Source organism: Procambarus clarkii, chromosome 84 (genome assembly GCF_040958095.1).
Source record: "Procambarus clarkii isolate CNS0578487 chromosome 84, FALCON_Pclarkii_2.0, whole genome shotgun sequence".
In the NCBI taxonomy this organism is placed as follows: Eukaryota; Metazoa; Arthropoda; class Malacostraca; order Decapoda; family Cambaridae; genus Procambarus; species Procambarus clarkii.
In genome coordinates this window covers 4,309,872-4,328,497 of record NC_091233.1, presented here as the reverse complement: position 1 = coordinate 4,328,497, position 18,626 = coordinate 4,309,872, and the positions used below count along the sequence as shown (strand labels likewise).

The window sequence follows — 18,626 nt, the reverse complement described above, 5'->3', positions numbered from 1 at the left end:
TCAACACACAACCCGTATTCTTCAACACACAGCCCGTCGTCATCAACACAAAACTCGTCCTCATCAACACATAGCACGTTCTCATCAACACACAGCCCATCCTCATCAACACAGCCCATCTTCATCAAAACACAGCCAGTCTTCATCAACACACACCCCGACTTTATTAACACTCAGCCCATCATTTATACATCATTCTATCTAATCGAATGCTCGTCATGTGCACTGGAGATAATCTGTGTTTATTTGAATGATTAATTTCTGATGATAATAATCTTTATAATTTCTGGTGATAATCTTCTATAGATTCTTTAATTTGGTCATAAGATTAGTTATTACACAATGAACTGGTGCACGAACCACACTAGTTCCTAGACGTATATGAAGTTCTAGCAATACCCCCCCAATGTAGGTGTTTGAGGCTTTGATTTAAATTAATTAACTATACAGCCCATTAATTATTTAAGTGATTAGGCTTCATAATATTTATCCATAGACACTGGAGCCGGTCGGCCGAGCGGACAGCACACTGGACTTGTGATTCTGTGGTCCCGGGTTCGATCCCAGGCGCCGGCGAGAAACAATGGGCAGAGTTTCTTTCACCCTATGCCCCTGTTACCTAGCAGTAAAATAGGTACCTGGGTGTTAGTCAGCTGTCACTGGCTGCTTCCTGGGGGTGGAGGCCTGGTCGAGGACCGGGCCGCGGGGACACTAAAGCCCCGAAATCATCTCAAGATAACCTCAAGATAACTGGTTCTTCCTTGTGTTTCTAATGATCACTTTTTATTAGTTTCCCTCTTTTCTTAAAAGTGGGTGGTCCTTCGTAATTTATTTCATTAATTTAATAATTAAATAAATTGAGTCAAGCCCCAAATATCCTACATTCCTCATCAACACACAGCTTCTCTTCATCAAAACACAGCTCGTCCTCATCAACACACAGCCCGTCCTCATCAACACACAGGCTGTCCTCATCAACACACACCCCATCCTCATCAACACACAGCCCGTTCTCATCAACAGATAACCCGTCCTCATCAACACACAGCTCGTCCTCATCAAAACACAACCAGTCGTCATCAACACACAGCCCGTCCTCATCAACACACAGCCCGTCCTCATCAACACACAGCCCTTCCTCACCAACACACAGCTCGTCCTCATCAACACATAGCACGTCCTCATCAACACACAGCAAGTCCTCATCAACACACAGCCCGTCCTCATCAAAACACAGCCCGTCCTTATGGACACACAACCCGTCCTCATCGACACACAGCCCGTCCTCATCAACACATAGCCTGTCCTCATCAACACACAGCCTGTCCTCATCAAAACACATCCCGTCCTCATCAACCAACAGCCCGATTTCATCAACACACAGTCCGTCCTCATTAACACAAAACCCGTCCTTATCAACACACTGCCCATCCTCATCAACACACAACTTGTCCTCATGAACACATAGCCCATCCTTTTCAACTCACAGCCCGTCCACATCAACACACAGCCCGTCATCATTAACACACAGCCCGTCCTCACAAAAACACAGCCCGTCCACATCAACACACAGCCCGTCCTCATCAACACACTGCACGTTCTCATCAACAAACAGCCTATCCTCATCAACATATAGCCCGTCCTCATCAACACACAGCCTGTCCTCATCAACACATAGCCCGTCCTCATCAACACATAGTCTGTCCTCATCAACACATAGCTCGTCCTCATCAACACACAGCCCGTCCTCATCAATACACAACCTGTCCTCATCAACACACAGTTCGTCCTCATCAACACATAGCCCATCCTCATTAACACATAGCCTGTCCTCATCAAAACACAGCCTGTCCTCAACAACACACAGCCCGTCCTCATCAATAAACAGCCAGTCCTCATCAACACACTGCCCGTTCTCATCAACACACAACCTGTCCTCATCAACACATAACCCGTCCTCTTCAACACACAGCCTGTCCTCATCAACACATAACCCGTCCTCTTCAACAAACACACAGCCTGTCCTCATCAACACATAGCCCATCCTCATTAACACACAGCTCGTCCTCATCAACACACCGCCCGTCTTCATCAACACACAGCCTGTCCTCATTAACACATTGCCCGTCCTCAACCACACACACCCTGTCCTCATTAACACACCGCACGTCCTCATCAACATACAGCCCGTCCTAATCAACACAACGCACGTCCTCATCAACATACAGCCTGTCCTCGTTAACACATAGCCCGTCCTCATCAACACATAGCCCATCCTCATCAACACACAGCCTATCCTCATTAACTTATAGCCTGTCCTCATCAACACACAGCCCGTCCTCATCAACACAAAGCCTGTCCTCATCAACACATAGCCCATCCTCATCAACACACAGCTCGTCCTTATCAACATACAGCCCGTCCTCATTAACACATAGCCCGTCCTCATCAACACACAGCTCGTCCTTATCAACATACAGCCCGTCCTCATTAACACATAGCACGTCCTCAACAACACACAGCCTGTCCTCATTAACACACAACCCGTCTTCATCAACACACCGCCCATCCTCATCAATATACAGCCTGTCCTCGTTAACACATAGCCCGTCCTCATCAACACACAGGTCGTCCTCATCAACACACAACCTGTCCTCATCAACACATAGCCCGTCCTCACCAACACACAGCCCGTCCTCATCAACACACATCCCGTTCTCATCAACACACAGCCCGTCCTCATCAATACACAGCCCGTCCTCATCAACACACAGTTCTTCGTCATCAACACACAGCCCGTCCTCATCAAAACACAGCCCGTCCTCATCATTACACAGCCCGTGTTCATCAACACACAGCCAGTCATCGTCAACACACAGCCTGTGCTCATCAAAACACAGCCCGTCCTCATCAACACACAGCTTGTCCTCATTAACACACAGCACGTCCTCATCAACACACTGCCCGTCCTCATCAACACACAGCCCGTCTTCATGAAAACACAGCCCATCCTCATCAACACACAGCCCATCCTCATCAACACACAGGCTGTCCTCATCAACACACACCCCATCCTCATCAACACACAGCCCGTCATCATCAACACATAACCCGTCCTCATCAACACACAGCTCGTCCTCAACAAAACACAACCCGTCGTCATCAACACACAGCCCATCCTCATCAACACACAGCCCGTCCTCATCAACACACAGCCCTTCCTCACCAACACACAGCTCGTCCTCATCAACTCATAGCACGTCCTTATCAACACACAGCCCGTCCTCACCAACACACAGCCCGTCCTTATGGACACACAACCTGTCCTCATCGACGCACAGCCCGTGCTCATCAACACACAGCCTGTCCTCATCAACACACAGCCTGTCCTCATCAAAACACATCCCGTCCTCATTAACCCACAGCCCGTCCTCATCAACACACAGCCCGTCCACATCAACACACAGCCCGTCCTTATCAAAACACTGTCTGTTCTCATGAACACACAACTTGTCCTCATGAACACATAGCCCATCCACTTCAACACACAGCCCGTCCACATCAACACACAGCCCGTCATCATCAACACACAGCCCGTCCTCACTAAAACACAGCCCGTCCACATCAACACACAGCCCGTCCTCATCAACACACTGCCCGTTCTTATCAACAAACAGCCTATCCTCATCAACATATAGCCCGTCCTCATCCACACACAGCCTGTCCTCATCAACACATAGCTCTTCCTCATCAACACACAGTTCGTCCTCATCAATACACAACCCGTCCTCATCAACACACAGCCCGTCCTCATTAACACACAGCCTGTCCTCATAAAAACACAGCCCGTCCTCATCAACACACAGCCCGTCCTCATCAACAAACAGCCCATCCTCATCAACACACTGCCCTTTCTCATCAACACACAACCTGTCCTCATCAACACATAACTCGTCCTTGTTACGGCCCTCTCGGGACGCAACGGGGTTCTTACTCTGATGTAGTTAGAGGAAGATATATATCCGGCCCCAAGCCAGTAGAGGCTATCAAGGGATGCGATCCGTGACGCAAGTAACTTAAAGGGAGTAGGGAAAGAAAGGTAAGAACTTAATATAATATAATATAACCATCACCATTTAAATATATAAAAGTAAAACGTACACAAGGGGGAGGGGTATTAACACTTTACAAAGGGGATCAACACTGTAGTCTTCTACTGGAGACTATGGATCCTCGAAGCTAGGTGCTGAGTCCGCGGTGCTTTCTTCGTGGCCTCAAGACGTGTCCTCTGAGAACGCCGAGTCTACCCTGGCCACAGGTCAGCCACAACACAGGTCCACTGGGGGCACCGTCGTGGAGGCCGTCAACCACACGTCCAGCAGGTCTGCTGGCAGGTACTGAGCCACCAAGGCTGGTACGGCCACTCCACGAACGATAAAAGGGGTATGCCCTAGACAGGAGTCTCGTGTGATATCACCAATCACCCTCCTGTCCTCAATACCCCAGTGGATTATCGTCTCCAACCGTCGGTCCCGGGTAAATCCTTCCACTGCCACTCCACTGGCAGGCTTAACACACCACAGTGTTCTTCCGGGGGGACGACGTCACAACAGCTGCAGCAAACTTCACTGTATGGAGACTGGCTGCCTCGGGTAGACTGACTACACCTTCAACACAGTGGTCCCAGGTCGGCTCTGTAAGCAGACACGTCATTAATAACCGGGACACTAATACACCACACTCACAGGCTCAGATACAAACGCCCGACATATCCACTCCATAGATGGCGCTGTCTTCGGAGCACCACCTCACCAGAGGTCAGGAGCGGCGGTGTTGAGCGCTGAACCAGACTGGAAACTGGTCCTCGAGGCCAGTACACGCTGTCCTCACTAGGTGTCGTCGTTCATTTGGCGGGGGTTTCGGGAGCTGACCCACAGATGGCGTGTTTGTCACTGCTCCAGGCACGGACGCTGGATCCGGGTTCGTAACAGTCCTCTTCAACACACAGCCTGTCCTCATCAACACAAAGCCCGTCCTCTTCAACACACAGCCTGTCCTCATCAACACATAGCCCATCCTCGTCAACACACAGCTCGTCCTTATCAACACACAGCCTATCCTCATTAACACTTAGCCTGTCCTCATTAACACACAGCCCGTCCTCATCAACACAAAGCCTGTCCTCATCAACACATAGCCCGTCGTCATCAATACACAGCCCGTCCTCATCAATTCACCGCCCGTCCTCGTCAACACACAGCCTCTCCTCATTAACACATAGCCCGTCCTCAACAACACAAAGCCTGTCCTCATTAACACACAGCCCGCCTTCATCAACACACAGCTCGTCCTAATCAACACACAGCCCGTCCTCATCAACATACAGCCTGTCCTCGTTAACACATAGCCCCTCCTCATCAACACACAGCTCATCATCATCAGCACACAGCCCGTCCTCGTCAACACACAGCCCGTCCTCTTAAACACACAACCTGTCCTCATCAACACATAGCCTGTCTTCATCAACACACAGCCCGTCCTCATCAACACACATCCCGTTCTCATCAACACACAGCCCGTCCTCATCAATACACAGCCCGTCCTCATCAACACACAGTTCGACCTCATCAACACATAGCACGTGCTCATCAACACACAGCCCGTCCTCATCAACACACAGCCCATCCTCATCAAAACACAGCCCGTCCTCATCATTACACAGCCCGTGTTCATCAACACACAGCCAGTCCTCATCATTACACAACCCGTGTTCATCAACACACAGCCTGTCATCATCAACACACAGCCTGTCCTCATTAACACATAGCCCTTCTTCATCAACACACAGCCTTTCCTCATTAACACACAGCCCGTCCTCATCAACACACAGCCTGTCCTCATCAACACACAGCTCGTCCTCATCAACACACAGCCTGTCCTCATTTACACATAGCCCGTCCTCATCAACACACAGCCTTTCCTCATCAACACACAGTCCGTCCTCATCAAAACGCAGCCTGTCCTCATCAACAAATAGCCCGTCCTCATCAACACACAGCCTGTCCTCTTCAACTCATACCCCATCCTCATCAACACAAAGCCCGGCCTCATCAACACATAGCCCGTCCTCATCAACACACAGCCCGTACTCATCGACACACCGCCCGTCCTCATCAACACACAGCCTATCCTCATTAACACACAGCCCGTCCTCATCAACACACAGCCCATCCTCATCAACACACAGCCCGTCCTCATCAACACACAGCCCTTCCTCACCAACACACAGCTCGTCCTCATCAACTCATAGCACGTCCTTATCAACACACAGCCCGTCCTCATCAAAACACATCCCGTCCTCATCAACACACAGCCCGTCCTCATCAACACACAGCCCGTCCACATCAACACACAGCCCGTCCTTATCAAAACACTGCCTGTTCTCATGAACACACAACTTGTCCTCATGAACACATAGCCCATCCACTTCAACACACAGCCCGTCCACATCAACGCACAGACCGTCATCATCAACACACAGCCCGTCCTCACTAAAACACAGCCCGTCCACATCAACACACAGCCCGTCCTCATCAACACACTGCCCGTTCTTATCAACAAACAGCCTATCCTCATCAACATATAGCCCGTCCTCATCAACACACAGCCTGTCCTCATCAACACATAGCTCTTCCTCATCAACACACAGTTCGTCCTCATCAATACACAACCCGTCCTCATCAACACACAGCCCGTCCTCATTAACACACAGCCTGTCCTCATCAAAACACAGCCCGTCCCCATCAACACACAGCCCGTCCTCATCAACAAACAGCCCATCCTCATCAACACACTGCCCTTTCTCATCAACACACAACCTGTCCTCATCAACACATAACTCGTCCTCTTCAACACACAGCCTGTCCTCATCAACACAAAGCCCGTCCTCTTCAACACACAGCCTGTCCTCATCAACACATAGCCCATCCTCGTCAACACACAGCTCGTCCTTATCAACACGCAGCCTATCCTCATTAACACATAGCCTGTCCTCATCAACACACAGCCCGTCCTCATCAACACAAAGCCTGTCCTCATCAACACATAGCCCGTCGTCATCAACACACAGCCCGTCCTCATCAACTCACCGCCCGTCCTCGTCAACACACAGCCTCTCCTCATTGACCCATAGCCCGTCCTCAACAACACAAAGCCTGTCCTCATTAACACACAGCCCGTCCTCATCAACACACAGCTCGTCCTAATCAACACACAGCCCGTCCTCATCAACATACAGCCTGTCCTCGTTAACACATAGCCCGTCCTCATCAACACACAGCTCATCATCATCAACACACAGCCCGTCCTCGTCAACACACAGCCCGTCCTCTTAAACACACAACCTGTCCTCATCAACACATAGCCTGTCCTCATCAACACACAGCCCGTCCTCATCAACACACATCCCGTTCTCATCAACACACAGCCCGTCCTCATCAATACACAGCCCGTCCTCATCAACACACAGTTCGTCCTCATCAACACATAGCACGTGCTCATCAACACACAGCCCGTCCTCATCAACACACAGCCCATCCTCATCAAAACACAGCCCGTCCTCATCATTACACAGCCCGTGTTCATCAACACACAGCCCGTCCTCATCATTACACAGCCCGTGTTCATCAACACACAGCCTGTCATCATCAACACACAGCCTGTCCTCATTAACACATAGCCGGCTTCATCAACACAGCCTTTCCTCATTAACACACAGCCCGTCCTCATCAACACACAGCTTGTCCTCATCAACACACAGCTCGTCCTCATCAACACACAGCCTGTCCTAATTTACACATAGCCCGTCCTCATCAACACACAGCCTTTCCTCATCAACACACAGCCCGTCCTCATCAACACACAGCCTGTCCTCATCAACAAATAGCCCGTCCTCATCAACACACAGCCTGTCCTCTTCAACTCATAGCCCATCCTCATCAACACAAAGCCCGGCCTCATCAACACATAGCCCGTCCTCATCAACACACAGCCCGTCCTCATCGACACACCGCCCGTCCTCATCAACACACAGCCTATCCTCATTAACACACAGCCCGTCCTCACTAAAACACAGCCCGTCAACATCAACACACAGGCCGTCCTCTTCAACACACTGCCCGTTCTCATCAACAAACAGCCTGTCCTCATCAACATATAGCCCGTCCTCATCAACACACAGCCTGTCCTCGTCAACACATATCCCGTCCTCATCAACACACATCCTGTCCTCATCAACCCATAGCTCGTCCTCATCAACACACAGCCCATCCTCATCAATACACAACCCGTCGTCATCAACACACAGCTCGTACTCATCAACACATAGCCCGTCCTCATTAACACACAACCTGTCCTCATTTACACATAGATCATCCTCATCAAAACACAGCCCGTTCTCATCAACACACAGCCTGTCTTTATCAACACAGCCTGTCATGATCAACACACAGCCTGTGCTCATCAAAACACAGCCCGTCTTCATCAACACACAGCCCGTCCTCATTAACACACAGTCTGTCCTCATCAACACACTGCCCAACCTCATCAACACACAGCTCGTCTTCATTAAAACACAGCCCGTCCTCATCAACACACAGCCCGTCCTCATCAACACACAGTCCGTCCTCATCAACACACTGCCCGTCCTCAACAACACACAACCTGTTCTCATCAACACATAACCCGTCCTTTTAAACACACAGCCTGTCCTCATCAACACATTGCCCATCCTCTTCAACACACAGCCTGTACTCATCACCACATAGCCCATCCTCATTAACACACAGCTCGTCCTTATCAACACACAGCCTATCCTCATTAACACATAGCCTATCCTCATCAACACACAGCCCGTCCTCATCAACACAAAGCCCGTCCTCATTAACACAAAGCCCGTCCTCATCAACACACAGCCTGTCCTCATTAACACACAGCCCGTCCTCATCAACATACAGCCCGTCCTCGTCAACACACAGCCCGTCCTAATCAACACACCGCCCGTTCTCATCAACACACAGCCTGTACTCATTAACACATAGCCCGTCCTCATCAATACACAGCTTGACCACATCAACACACTGCCCGTCTTTATCAACACACAGCCCGTCCTCATTAACACAGAGCCCGTCCTTATCAACACACTGCCCGTCCTCATCAACACACAGTCCGTCTTCATCAAAACACATCGCGTCCTCATCAACACACAGCTCATCCTCTTCAATACACAGCCCGTTCTCATCAACACACAGCCCTTCCTCATCAACACATAACCCGTCCTCATCAACACACAGCTCGTCCTCATCAAAACACAGCCCCTCCTCATCAACACGCAGCCCGTCCTCATCATGACTCAGCCCGTCCTCATCAACACACAGCCCGTCCTCATCAACACACAGCTCGTCCTAATCAACACACAGCCCCTCCTCATCAACACACTGCCCGTTCTCATCAACACACAGCCTGTCCTCATCAACACATAGCCCGTCCTCATCAATACACTTCCCGTCCTCATCAACAAATAGCCCGTCCTCGTCAATACACAGTTCGTCTTCATCAACACACAGCTCGTCCTCATCAACACAGCACGTGCTCATCAACACACAGCCCGTCCTCATCAACACACAGCCCAACCTCATCAAAACACAGCCCGTCCTCATCAACACAAAGTCCGTCTTCATCAACACACATCCTGTCATCATCAACACATAGTCTGTGCTCATCAAAACACAGCCCGTCTTCATCAACACACAGCCTGTCCTCATTAACACACAGCCAGTCCTCATCAACACACAGCCCGTCCTCATCAAAGCACAGCCCGTCCTCATCAACACACAGCTCGTTCTCACCAACACACAGCCTTCCTCATCAACACACTGCCCGTCCTCATCAACACACAACCTGTCCTCGTCAACACATAGCCAGTCCTCTTCAACACACAGCCCGTCCTCATCAACACACTGCCCGTCCTCATCAACACACAACCTGTCCTCATCAACACATAGCCCGTCCTCTTCAACACACAGCCCGTCCACATCAACACACAGCCCGTCCTCATCAACACACTCCCCGTTCTCATCAACACACAGCCTGTCCTCATCAACACATAGCCTGTCCTCATCAAAACACAGCCCGTCCTAATGAATACACATTCCGTCCTCATCAACACATAGCTCGTCCTCATCAACACACAGCCCGTCCTCATCAATACACAACCCGTCATCATAAACACACAGCTCGTCCTCATCAACACATAGTCCGTCCTCATTAACACACAATCTGTCCTCATCAACACATAACTCGTCCTCTTCAACACAGCCTGTCCTCATCAACACATAGCCCGTCCTCTTCACCACACAGCCTGTCCTCATCAACACCTTGCCAATCCTCATCAACACACAGCTCGTCCTTATCAACACACAGCCTATCCTCATTAACACATAGCCTGTCCTCATCAACACACAGCCCGTCCACATCAACACAAAGCCTGTCCTCATCAACACATAGCCCGTCCTCATCAACACATAGCCCGTCCTCATCAACACACAGCCCGTCCTCATCAACACACAGCCCGTCCTCATTAACACAGAGCCCGTCCTACTCAACACACCGCCCGTCCCCATCAAAACACAGCCTGTCCTCATTAACACATAGCCCGTCCTCATCAACACACAGCCTGTCCTCATTAACACACAGCCCGTCCTCATCAACACACAGCCCGTCCTAATCAACACACCGCCCGTCCTCATCAACACACAGCCTGTCCTCGTTAACACATAGCCCGTCCTCATCAACACACAGCTCGTCCTCATCAACACACAGCCCGTCCTCGTCAACACACAGCCCGTCCTCTTAAACACACAACCTGTCCTCATCAACACATAGCCCGTCCTCACCAGCACACAGCCCGTCCTCATCAACACACAGCCCGTCCTTACCAACACACAGCCCGTCCTCACCAACACACAGCCCGTCCTCATCAACACACAGCCGTCCTCATCAACACACAGCTCGTCCTCATCAACACATAACCCGTCTTCATCAACACACAGCTTGTCCTCATCAACACATAACCCGTCCTCATCCACACACAACCTGTCCTCATCAACACATAGCCCGTCCTCACCAGCACACAGCCCGTCCTCATCAACACACATCCCGTTCTCATCAACATACAGCCCATCCTCATCAATACAGAGCCCGTCTTCATCAACACACAGTTCGTCCTCATCAACACATAGCACGTGCTCATCAACACACAGCCCGTCCTCATCAACACACAGCCTGTCCTCATTAACTCATACCCCGTCCTCATCAACACTCAGCCTGTCCTCATCACCTCATAGCCCATCCTCATCAACACACAGTCCGTCCTCATCAACACAAAGCCCATCCTCATCAACACATAGCCCGTCCTCATCAACACACAGCCCGTCCTCATCAAGACACCGCCCGTCCTCATCAACACACAGCCTGTCCTTATCAACACACAGCCTGTCCTCATTAACACACAGCCCGTCCTCATCAACACACAGCCCGTCCTCATAAACACACAACTCGTCCTTATCAACACACAGCCCGTCCTCATCAACACATAGCCCGTCCTCACCAACACCCAGCCCGTCCTCACCAACACACAGCCCGTCCTCTTCAACACACAGCCCGTCCTTATCAACACACTGCTCGTCCTCATCAACACATAGCCTGTCCTCACCAACACACAGCCCGTCCTCATCAACACACAGCGCGTCCTCATCAACACACAGCCCGTCCTCACCAACACACTGCCCTTTCTCAACAACACACCGCCCACCCTCATTAATACACAGCCTGTCCTCATTAACACATAGCCCGTCTTCATCAACACACAACTCGTCCTCATCAATACATAGCCCGTCCTCATCAACACACAGGCCGTCCTCATCAACACATAGCCCATCCTCATCAACACACATTCCATCCTCATCAACACACAGCTTGTCCGGAAACCCGACCCTATTTACTAATATAAATACAATATGCAGATAATATTGCTTTTGTTGTATACACAAGTTAACCCATAGAAAATGTAACTTTTGTTGGAGTTTTCCATCAATAGAAAATGGGATATCATTGCCACTTAGTACTATAAATTCACCATCTATTCTGTTGGGAATTATTCTTAATACAGCAGTCTTTGGACTTCTGACATCATAAAAACATCTCATTTGAATGAATTTCATTATTAGTATTAAATTAGAGTAAATGTGATCATTTTACTAATTATTGACATCTAAAGAAAAATCCTTGGAGAGAGGTCAGCCATTGTTAGACCATAGTCGCTGAAGCAAATTCAGCTCCTATGATCTCCCTTTGGATGAAGTGTTATGGATATCAAATTAGTGCTTCTTCTGTCATCAACACACAGTCAACATCAAGACAAGGGAAGTGTCTTTCCAAAATCTTTTCTAGTTATTTCTGGCCGGTAATGTTAGGTAGATACCAAAGGATACCTGATCAACCAGGCTGTTGGACGCTGCTGCTCGCAGCCTGACGTATGAGTCACATTCCGGTTAGCATGCATGACAAGCCACACCATCAAGGTAATTATTCCTTGGTCTTTATCTTATATTATATACCATATTTCCTCTGATAAGGCTGTCATATATAGGATTCCTGCTTTACAGCAAGTATCCTTTTAATAGGTATAGAAGAGGAAGGAAGAATTAATCTTGGTACAACAGTTACTTGGGAGTTGAATGGTAGTCTCTCAACTACGAGGATTATTTGGTGTCTGCATCCTTGATTATACCTGGTGGTTTAAGCCTACTATACAATAAGATAATGCCTGTAAATTATCGTTACTAATATATGTAGTTTAATACTGTAGTTTTATTGGCTGCATATATATAAATTAAATATAACCCCCCCCCCTAATGTGTAAGGAGTCGATTTGTGAGAATATTGCAGAAATACTGTCCGCTAAACATCATACAAATTGCTATCGAAAAATATAAATTGAATTAATATAAATCTCACGAGTCGGTTGCCCACACAGCCCATCCTCATCAACACACAGCCCATCCTCATAATAAAATGCTGTTAACCCAGCCACCCAAATCCATGTTTGTGAGTGAACAACGAATTACATACTGACAACGGATGACGTTCGAACATTTCTCAAACAGTGCTTCGCTGACCACCTCTGTTCGAATCACAACTCTAAATGCTTCACCCATGTACTAAAAGTACATGTAATTGGCCACAAAAATCAAACACTAAGTTAAGTTGGTTTGATAGAATTAGATGTAGATAGTCATCTGCGTGATGATCAGCTGTCCTAAAGTATATAGCCACCATTCAACTCACCTGCTTGGTAACGAAATTTCAGTATCACGACCATTAAGTGCCTTTGTCAACACGTCACGCCACGTCCCCCCTCCCCCACACTCCCGGAGGACCTCACATCAACCCAGCCTCCACCAACCCAGACTCTCGCATGACCCCACCCTGAAGCCCCCACTGTCACCTCCTCCACCACTCACAATCTCAAGAGACAAAGCTGGCCCAGATTTGTGAGAGGAAAGACCCCAGCGGGCGGGCATGACATTTCCTTCCCCCGATATTTCAGGAGGTAACACAATCAGGACCCGAGCGTGATGGAAGAGCTCGGTCTCCAGGGGTGTGTAGCTCCTAGGCTGACGTCAGCACCTGTCACATCATGGGACAAGGAGTGGACGCCCCACCTGACATCGGCATCTCCGATTCCAAACTGGAAGTTGTTCACAACTTCGTATACCTGGGCTCGTCAATCTCTGACTCCCTCTCTCTTGATACGGAGCTAAACAAACGCATCGGTAAGGCATCACTACATGTCCAGACTGACAAAGAGAGTGTGGGCCAACAATATTCTGACTGAGTATACAAAGATTAAGATTTATAGAGCCTGTGTCCTGAGCACTCTCCTTTATGGCAGTGAGTCTTGGACACTCCACGCCTGTAAGGAAAGACAGCTGAATGTCTACCACATGCGCTGCCTTCGATACATCTCGGACATCACCTGGCAGGACAAGGTAACAAACAACAACGTCCTGGGGAAAGGTAGAATCACCAGCTTGTATGCAATGCTGAAACAGAGACGAATGCGCTGGCTCGAGCACGTTGTGCGAATGGGTGACGGCAGGATCCCCAAGGATCTCCTGTACGGAGAGCTGATGCAGGGAAAGCATCCAACAGCCAATCCCCAGTTACGGTACAAAGACGTATGCAAGAGGGATCTGAAAGCCATGGACGTCGATCTTGCTACATGGGAAACACTGGCCGCAGACCGTTCAGCCTGGGGGCAGTCTGTTCAAAGAGGTCTCTCCATGTTCGAGTAGTCACTTGCCAAGAAATCGGAGGCAAAGAGACAGAGAAGGAAAGTCGGTAGCCAGGAAGACAGACCAGAATCGGACTTCGTTTGTGCTCGGTGAGGGATGGACTGCCACTCTCGGATTGGCCTCATCAGTCACACCAGACGCTGCACCAGGATTGACAACCAGGGTGCAACTCCATAGTCTCCCGAGACTGAAGGATGCCTACTACTACTACTATAATACAGTTGAGGTTGATAAGAGAAATGTAAATGTCTACCATTTACATTAGGCTTGGATTGTCATTTATGAGGCCATTCAGTTACATGTTATGGGTGTCGTAAGGAACCCATTCACGAATCACTGAAGGCGACAGAGAGTGAGATCCTGAGTACTGCAGGATCTCTCTCATATTGTCGCTAAAGCCACAACTCTAATGCAAGAAAATTAGAGCCGGAACACATAACTGTATTTTAAATCACTAATATTAGGTGAGGACTGCTTTCATGACACTGTAACATAATAGAACTTAGGAATGCGAGATTATAAGTTGATACTAAACAAATATATAAATGTTAATGGTTTAAATTTTACTCCTTCCCTGACAGAAGCAGGAGAGTAGCCGGGGAGGGAGCGAGGAGAGCAGCAGCAGTAACACAAGCAGCAGCATCAGCAGCAGCAGTAGCAGCAGAGGGACGCAGCAGAAGAAGGAAGGAGGTGGAGGGGCAGTTCACACGCTGGGCCAGTTGGTCCGGAACACCACCACCACCTCCCCATTCTTCGTGTAAGTCCAGACATGTAGTGATTGTTCTTATCCTCCCTGTTCTTGTCATGTCTCAATGACCATCTCTCTCTTGGCCCCTTTCAGTCTTTTTGTATCTCTTAATGTATTTTTTCATAATGCAATGTCTGCCTGTCTCTCTGTCTATCTATCCAACCCTATCCTCTTAAAATTACGTTGCTTGTCGCACGTTTGTCCGTATGGCCAAAAATGAACGTAATTTGAAATGAATTCGGTTCACAAAAGTGACGTACTGTCCCGTTTTCTGTTTTGGAAACAGAAACACTGGTCTGTCTCTCCGGCTTACTCGGTTAGGTTAGGAGAGGAAACTTTCAATTAACTGTTTTCGTGACGTTTTGAAACCTTAGCAGAACTTCCTGCCCTCCTAACCTACCAGAGGACCCTTAACTTGCTGTTTTGGAAGAAAAAATCCAAAATTTATTTTCAGTTATTTATCTTTTTCAAATTACGTCCATTTTCGGCCATACGGGCAAACATCCAAATTTAGATGTAATTTGTAAGAGAACATGTTGCGACATCTGTCTGTCAGCCTGACTATCTGTGTTGCTGTTAGCACTGAGCGGAGGGCTGGCCTGATCCCCATGTCTTCAAGCCAGGTTGTGGGAGATCATTCTTCATCTCAAGCAGTCGTGACAGCAAGTGTAGTCTAGACAGCCTCCGGGTCTGAGGAACCCACATATTCCAGGGGTTTAGAATGATCAATACTTGCACTGTAGATCAGTTACGACACGATCAAGGCAAGAACTTGAAATGAATTGGAAAGCTTAAAAAAAATCCAAGGTTAAAAACTGCTATGAGGTCATCAAAGTCACTCTGATCAAGATACTGGGTGAGGTGTCCACAATTATATTGTTCTAACAGTTGGGAAGCATTGGAAGAGAGTCTGGATGGTCTATCTAGAAGTAAATTATACAAACGTTTTGCTATAATGACGTTTTTACATTGTTTATGGCATGATTTGGGTTCCTGGATGTAGCTATAGTTTGAAGAACGTAATTTTAACGTATACAGAGATGATTACATTCTCTCTCTCTCTCTCTCTTTCTCTCTCCATCTCTCTCTCTCTCTCTCTCTCTCTCTCTCTCTCTCTCTCTCTCTCTCTCTCTCTCTCTCTCTCTCTCTCTCTCTCTCTCTCTCTCTCTCTCTCTCTCTCTCTCTCTCTCTCTCTCAAGTATTTTCGGTCTAAAAGAAAGCTGATTGCTTTCTTCCTGAGATCGCTGAAGGATTTTCTGAACAATTTCTCATCAAGCGAAAAAATCTAATCCCCTAAAACAGGCTTGTTCCATTAGTCTTCTCTGATCTTCATAACTACCAAACAACCACCTTTTTCTCTCGCGTCGTAAACCTGTGCATAATGAACTTTCTCATCAAGTAAAAACAAATCTCTTTGTCCTACGGAATTTTTTTTTCATTAGGTATTGTTATGTTGATCTTCAGATCAATAGTGACTATTTCCTTCTTATTTTACGGATTATCCTGCTGCATAGATTCCATAAAGGTTTCTGGACGTGATGCTGGAGAATCCACTAATATCCAAGTTTGTAATATCCATTTTGGTCGTGTTATGTTCGTGTTGTGGCCTAGAGTGATACTACATCATAATAGGTATCATTATCTCTGATAAATAGGAGCCGAGTTATTGTTCATTTGTATGTGGTCTCTATGTGGGTCTTGCCATGTTGCACACTGTCTGTCTGGTGCCACACTGGTCAGTCTGGTGCCACACTGGTAAGTCTGGTGCCACACTGGTAAGTCTGGTGCCACACTGGTCTGTCTGGTGCCACACTGGTAAGTCTGGTGCCACACCGGTAAGTCTGGTGCCACACTGGTAAGTCTGGTGCCACACTGGTCTGTCTGGTGCCACACTGGTAAGTCTGGTGCCACACTGGTCAGTCTGGTGCCACACTGGTAAGTCTGGTGCCACACTGGTCAGTCTGGTGTCACACTGGTAAGTCTGGTGTCACACTAGGTCTGTCTCAGTGCAGAGTGTCAGACGTCTCTGCACTTAAAGCGTTGAACACATTGCCTTACCACAAACTATCATGTTCAACATCATCAGTGCCCTCTAACACTTCCTTAACACCTTCTAACACACCTAACTCATCATCACCATCTAACACACAACACTCATCACCACTTTTTAACACGGTGCAAACGTGCAAACTTCCACGTGCAAACAATCTTCATGTCATTAAACCTTTTCTCGTGTAGTGCATATTAATTTTGACTGCTGCTCCGACTGGCCTCAATTATTATTGTACATAAACCTTTGTTGGCGTTCGTTCATTTAAGGGTCATTTTGCATCTAATATTGGTAGATTGTGAAAATACGATCAGTGATTTGAGAAGGTCGACTGGTTATTGGCATGGACGAATTTGTGCATTTTGGTCAACATCCGCTAGGACCACTAAGGGAGGCTGACGGTTTATTGATAGTTGGCTTCATATGGTCCAGAGTGGTTGCTGGTGTTGTAGGACGATGGTGGTTTGTGGTTGGTTATTGTGGTGTTGGGTTGAATGTTAGTTTAAGAGTGGTGGATGTGGTGGTTGCTGGGATGGTAATGGTTTGAAGGTCGTTGTTGTGGTGGTGGAAGTAGGAATTGTAGTGGTTTGATTATTGTTGTTGTTGAGGAAGTTGGTATGGTAGTAGTTTAAAGGAGGTTATTGTATGCCTTGCAGCGATATTGGTCATTACTGAAATGTTTTAACATAATAACATACAAATAGCATTTTTGTCGCTCTTTTTGTCATACAAGTGCGTAATATTGGAACTTGTTGTAAGAAACTAATAACGAACGAGTCTGAAGCAGATCATTTGGTCAATGTGAGTCGTGGACCAGAAGACCAAACCCCATTCATATATGTCCTTCCGGAGTTCGAAACATTATAGTGAACTTGCGTCTATATCTACTATATTAAGATGTTATACACCAACCAACTATAGTTATCAGCAGTGTGTTTTCATATATTTTCTAAATCCAAACTGATCAAACCATGATCTTCAGTGTTATATGTACAGATGCTGATTTTCAGTGTTATATGTACAGATGCTGATCTTCAGTGTTATATGTACAGATTCTGATCTTCAGTGTTATATGTACAGATGCTGATCTTCAGTGTTATATGTACAGATTCTGATCTTCAGTGTTATATGTACAGATGCTGATCTTCAGTGTTATATGTACAGATTCTGATCTTCAGTGTTATATGTACAGATGCTGATCTTCAGTGTTATATGTACAGATTCTGATCTTCAGTGTTATATGTACAGATTCTGATCTTCAGTGTTATATATACAGATGCTGATCTTCAGTGTAGAATCTAAATAGCCTTTTAAAACAGTAAAAAAAAACAGGTCCTCAAGACACCCTTTTGGTGCTAACGTCCCATTATTCCCACATTTTAACTTGTTGTGAATATTATATTATTCTCTGATA

General features: G+C 47.5%; 1 protein-coding gene across 1 annotated transcript in view; it reads left to right on the top strand.

The window, feature by feature from the left end:
• LOC123774836 (uncharacterized) overlaps positions 1–18,626 on the top strand; it is a 598,107-nt gene that overhangs the window by 352,442 nt on the left and 227,039 nt on the right. Inside the window, exon 5 of the mRNA XM_069316494.1 lies at positions 14,996–15,171. Coding sequence (XP_069172595.1) covers positions 14,996–15,171 — 176 coding nt within the window. The remainder of the gene's footprint in view (positions 1–14,995; positions 15,172–18,626) is intronic.